General features: G+C 41.9%; 1 protein-coding gene across 3 annotated transcripts in view; it reads left to right on the forward strand.

The window, feature by feature from the left end:
* The window catches only part of NEIL3 (nei like DNA glycosylase 3), a 55,880-nt gene extending 50,089 nt beyond the window's left edge, over positions 1 to 5,791 (forward strand). For 2 of the 3 annotated variants that reach the window (XM_039219792.1, XM_039219793.1), the window contains 2 exons: positions 3,703 to 3,877; positions 5,330 to 5,791. In XM_039219792.1, coding sequence (XP_039075723.1) covers positions 3,703 to 3,877; positions 5,330 to 5,512 — 358 coding nt within the window. In that variant the 3' untranslated portion in view covers positions 5,513 to 5,791. Of the gene's footprint in view, positions 1 to 3,702; positions 3,878 to 5,329 lie in introns of those variants that run through there. The other variant, XM_039219794.1, reaches the window with a different exon arrangement.
* The last annotated feature ends 333 nt before the right edge of the window (positions 5,792 to 6,124 follow it).

Below are 6,124 nucleotides of genomic sequence, written 5' to 3' on the forward strand. Positions count from 1 at the left end.
TGTTCTGTATGCTAAGTTTACCTAAGAAAATGCTCTGCTATGGTTTAGAAAGTTTTTAAATAATAATGATGGAAACAAAGAGGAACCACAAAGTCCTCAATTAATCAGAACATTTAATTATCCTGGATAATGTTTTCTATCATAAAATTAACATTAGCTGTGCATAGTTAGAGTTGATGTGATCACAGGTGGCATCAATATCTTGGTCACATTAACTCGGTGCTTCACAACTTAATGTGCATATGAATCACCTGGGAATCTTGTTAGTATGCAGATTCTGATTCAGCGGGCGGTCTGGAACAGGGCGGATAATTCTCATTTTTTCTTTTTCCTTCTTTAAGTGTATTTATTTATTTATTTTGAGAGGGAGAGAAAGAAGGGGGGGAGGAGCAGGGAGAGAAACCCACGCCTGCTCTGCGGCACAGCTAGAGCTGACAAGGGGCTCCATCCCACAAACTGTCAGATCGTGGCCTGAGCGGAAGCCAGCACTGGACGCTTCGCAGTCCGAGCCACCAGGTGCCCCTAATTCTGAGTTTCTAAGCCTCTTCCCGGTAATGCTGATGCTTCCGGTCAGGAGGTCATACTCTGAGTACCAGGGACAAGATAGCAGATGGCCACTTTGTTTCTTTAACCTTATACCAGGGAAGAAATGGAATGAAAGACAGAAATGAGGAGCCAGAGTGAACACTGGAGCCTTTTATCCCCAACTGAATCCTACACTCCGCCCTCCGCTTGGCCCCTCCCCAGGAAAGCTTTACTAGTAAAGAGAATGTAAACCTCTCTTGGCTCTGTGGGGCTCTGGAGATTTCCAGGTTGAAGCAGGTGGCTTGGAAGTGTTCAACTAATTGTCATCTAAGACAGCCACTTCCATAATAATGTAGAAAACTGTTGGTAAGTGGGTATTTTTTTTTTTATAAGAAAGCATCATTTCAGTCCTATCAATATTCTTTACCTTTTTTCCTTTATTTTTTAAGTTTCATTTTTTCTTTATCTTTTACAGTTTATCTTTTTTGTTTTTAAACTTTTTTAATGTTTATTTTTGAGAGATAGACAGAGCATGAGAGGGGGAGGGGCAGAGAGAGAGAAGGAGACAGAGAATCTGAGGCAGGCTCCAGGCTCTGAGCTGGCTGTCAGCATAGAGCCCGACGCGGGGCTCGAACCCACGAACCGTGAGATCATGACCTGAGCCACAGTCGGACACTTAACTGACTGAGCCGCCTAGGCGCCCCTACAGTTTATCTTTTTAACAATTGAAAGCACATTTGTGATCTACTTGCTTTGGTTTTGACATTTCTGTTTATTAAAAAAATTTTTTTAATGTATTCCTTTTTGAGAGACATAGAGACTGAGTGTGAGTGGGGGAGGGTCAGAGAGAAAGTGGGAGACACAGAATTCTAAGCAGGCTCCAGGCTCTGAGCTGTCAGCACAGAGTCCGATGCAGGGCTCGAACTCATCGGCAGTGAGATCACGACCTGAGCTGAAGCTGGATGCTTAACCGACTGAGCCACTCAGGCGCCCCCATGGTTTTGACATTTCTTGAGTTCTCTACAGTCACCTAGATATTTAGCTTCTCTTGAAGTTAAAATTTTAATATACCCTCTTTGGGAAGGGACATCGGAAAAATGGAGGGAGTGTGGAAAAGAAAAGCTGTTGCCTTCCAGCTTTGAGGTTTCTGGATAGTGTTACCTACGATTCTAAGATAGACACTCCCGTCCTCCATCCTGACCGATGTACACACAAAACAATTGTTGGCAAAATACTTAACAGTAATGATTTCTTTAGCAGGCCTCCTGCATGAACAGCGTCAGAAACTACCCTTGGAATATTTGAATCAATTTAAAGCAGTTTACTTAAGCTTCTGTTTTATAAATGAGTTTAAACCAATTTCATCACAAATAAAATATCTCTTCTATGTCAATTATATCTCAGTGAAAGTGGAAGGAAAAAAATACCTCAAACTCTGAACATTTCAATTCGACATGCCTTGAAGCATCGTTACTGCAACACGGATAGGAAGAATGTAGTTCAGGGGATGCCTGGGTGGCTCAGTCGGTTAGGCGTCTAACTCTATCCCAGGTTAGGTCACAATCTTGCGGTTCGTGAGTTTGAGGCCCATGTTAGGCTCTGAGCTGACAGTGCGGATCCTGCTTGAGATTCTGTCTCTCCCTCTCTCTGTCCCTTCCCTTCTTGTGTACGTACTCTCTCTCTCAAAATAAATAGATAAACTTGAAAACCTAAAAAAAAAATAAATAAAACGAATGTAGTTTAGGAAGTCAAAAACAGGGGCGCCTGTGTGGCTCAGTCAGTTAAGCATCCGACTTCGGCTTAGGTCATGATCTCACAGTTCATGGGTTCAAGTCCCACGCTGGGCTCTGTGCTGACAGCTCGGATCCTAGAGCCTATTTCAGATTCTGTGTCTCCGTCTCTCGCTGACCCTCCCCTGCTCACACAGTCTCTCTCTCGGAAATAAATAAAAAACATTTTTAAAAATTTTTTAAAAAAGGAAGCCAAAAACAGGAACTATTTATGATTTTTAAGTATTCCTAAAAATTATTTAAGAATGGTATTTTAACCGAAAAAAATGAGAAAGGAAGAATTTTTTTATCATTAAAAAGTTTTAGAATAGTGATATTAAGAAGGACTTCTGTTTTAATCAATGTGAGCTGTTTCTCTTCAACTTTATTAAAGTGACTAAGTCTTATAAAGGCATTATAAAAACTATGCACAATATAAGAAGTTTAAAATAACCATGAAGCTCTTTTTCCAAGAGAAAATTCGCTTCTACAGCTCCAGTAGAAGTCCGGCTTCTGACCTTCATCCAATTGTATGCAGGAATGACCTCCAGATTCTTGATCCTAATTGTGGGGGAGAATAAAACTTCCCTCCTCACTTGACAAAACACACATTTCTGCTCTTCCAGACAGCCCAGGCCTTGCTGAAATATGATTGCAACTATTATAGTAGCCTTGATCAAAGAAAAGCATAGAAAATTGTCTTTAAAATGGACGATAGAAAGAGTGATCTTTTTGGCCTTTTCAGAGCCATCTATGAGAGCCTGCTACCCATGAGGAAATAATTAGAGAAGACTATCATTCTAGTTACTGTGGGGGCCGGGGAGCTACTGAACTTGAGAATATTGTAGAGGAAATGAAAGTGGCCACAGTCTACTACTGAGTAAGGAAAGAACCAGTTACACAAATGAAACTAAGTAAAGTGGATGTGCTGGGTATACAATTTGGCTGTTTTTGTTCTTTAGGAATTTCAGTTGTGTGCTTTGGGTGCGCAGATGGCTTTGGAAGTAGGTTAGGATTACCTGGGAAAGCCAAGAATTAGCAGTGTGTGGAATGACCTGCAGTTGACCATGACCCCTTTTTGGCACCACGTCTTTGTACAAGCAGAATTCTTTTTTTTTTTTTTTTTTAATGTTTACTTTTTGAGAGAGAGAGAGAGAATGAACAAGCAGAGGAGGGGCAGAGAGAGACGGAGACACAGAATCTGAAGCAGGCTCCAGGCTCTAAGCTGTCAGCACAGAGCCTGATGCGCCCGGACCCACAGACAGAGAGATGACCGGAGCCAAAGTCGGCCGCTTAAACGACTGAGCCACCCAAGCACCCCTGTACAGGCAGAATTCTGACGCCTTCCGGAGGGAATTATCCCTTTAGCACTGTTACGCTGTAGTAACTTTGTAACCTGTCGTTACAGGGAACGTGGAATTAATATGACAGATGGTACTTGCGCATTGAATGCTGGCAGTCCTCGCTGCAGTAAACACCACCGCCTCTGCGTTCTACGGGTTGTGCAGAAGGATGGCGAAAACAAGGGCAGGCAGTTTTACGCGTGTGCTCTACCTAGAGGAGCACAGTGCGAATTTTTCCAGGTACGTGTAAGATTTCCTCAAGCTCGCTGGGGTACCGTCACACGCTTCTGTGATTGAAGTGTAGTGAGCAGCAATCTTGTCTTCCGGTGTCACCTTTAAGTTTTATTTATTTATTTATTTTTTTCACCTTTCAATTTCAAATAGCCACACTGACATAAAGTCTAAAGCCTGAATGTTGAAGAACATGAGATTCAAAGAGCTTCATCAAAAATAGAACAAGTAATCGAATAATAGCCGTTAGGTGATTCTAGTGTAGCCACGTGTAACCACAGGTGCAGATGTGTGGTCCCTGTTTTATACAGATAGACAGGGACTGAGAGATTTGCGCAGGTGGCGAATAATCCAAGATACAGACGATACAGACGTGCTTTCCCTGACTTGTGCTACTTGTGCTCTGGTGTACGCGCTGGGAAGGAGTACGCAGGAAAAATCGCTGATGTGCCTGGGATTTACAGTAAACCTAGTGAATCCTGTCACGAAGCTCGCACAGTAACAACTGAGATGTAGGGCGATTCCTCCCCCCTTTGCGATCCGGGAGCATGTCCCTAGAAGCGAACACAGGACAGGACCCTAGAGTACGGGGTCCGTCTTCCACAGGCTCACCTTCTGTGCTTCTCAGACTGTGAGCCTCTCACTCTGCTGGCTGTGGTTTCGATGTTTGAATGCGTGTTTTTCCACCTACTGCATCTGGTGCATAACTGAAAAAAGAAAATCCTTATCTGTCTCAGTGCTGGAATAAAAGTTTTCCAGTTGGGCTTATGGAGATTGAAAACCTCTGTCTTCAGTGTGGTACCTTCCTGAGGAATTTTCCAAGGAAAACGGGGTAATGACTGTAGGTCTGAAGCCCTTCACGAGAGGTGACTCCATCCTACGGAACTGACACTTCCTCATCCAGGAGCTGCCGTAGATGGAATGGGACAAATATTAGGTAGAAAATATTAATAACATGACAGCCTGCTTGATAGCTCCCTTGAGGCCAAGATTTATAAGAATAATACAATGGAATCTGCCTAAATTCATCCAGTAATTCTCTATTGGATTCTTTTTATTCCTAAGAGATGAAGGAAGTTGAGTATTAAAATCCTAACAAATCTTTGATCTTCATCGTTTTAACATAGCGGAAACGCTGGTGATGGCTTTATAGCAAGATGCTAAGCCTTCTCAATTATTTTCAATAAAGCAAAAGAACCCCTATAAACATGCCTTTAGTCACAGAGAAGCTCTGAATTTTGACAGTTTTTTGCATGATTCAAGCACATTTGCAGGAGAGATGCTTCTTACAGGATGTGAGCTTTTTCCAAGGGCAAGAACTAATGACTTCTATTTGTTTTCCAATGTCCGAGTAACCGTAGCAGAGACCGAGGGATGACTAGTCAGATGCACCCAGGCTTGGGCCGTACGTGTCTTTCACCTGCACCCGCACTTCCCATTCCTTCTGTTTTAACCCTGTAGTGGGCAGATCTGTCCTTCCCATTCTGCGACCACGGCAAACGCTCTGTCATGAGGACGGTGTTGAAGATTGGACCCAACAACGGAAAGAATTTTTTCGTGTGTCCGCTTGGGAAGGCAAAACAGTGCAGTTTTTTCCAGTGGGCAGAAAATGGGCCAGGAATAAAAATTGTTCCAGGATGCTAATATTTTCTCCTTCTGTGGAAGTCTGGCATTTAATTTCTTTAAACCTTACATAATGTTTAGTTCCTTTTCGGTTAATAGAAAGGTTGTAGAATATCCTGGTGCATTTTATCATGACTGTAACATAGGAGAGCTGTTCACTTTGTTTTTAATGTACGCCCTCTTTACATTCTTGGCTGTATATTTTTTTTTTACCCTGATAAAGGCTATATGTGTTTCATCAAATGTATGGTATATTCCACTTATCATGTATGTATAATGCATTTAATAATGACAATAAAGAATTTTAAGTGTGCTCTAGGCCTCTTGTAACTTCTTTGGGGAAACAGTGATTTTATTTTATTTTTAGGAGAGGATTATGTAGTCCAGTGAAATAGCTAATTACTCTGTCTGCAATAAGTAATTTTCTCAGGTACCGCCCCTCTTCATAGCATACGATTAAAGGTACTTCTTGTTTTCGTTACTGAAATTTAAGGAAATGAGAGGTCACCTCTGGAAAAGAATATTTTTGTATTCTTTTCAATAGCCATCCAGTTTCTCCTAGACATTAGAGATAAGCCAAATACTTGGATAACTTCATACATTTTCATGGAAACCTATAGGGATTCAGAATAT

The sequence above is a fragment of the Hyaena hyaena genome, unplaced genomic scaffold (genome assembly GCF_003009895.1).
Source record: "Hyaena hyaena isolate Hyena2069 unplaced genomic scaffold, ASM300989v1 scaffold_835, whole genome shotgun sequence".
NCBI classification, from domain to species: domain Eukaryota; kingdom Metazoa; phylum Chordata; class Mammalia; order Carnivora; family Hyaenidae; genus Hyaena; species Hyaena hyaena.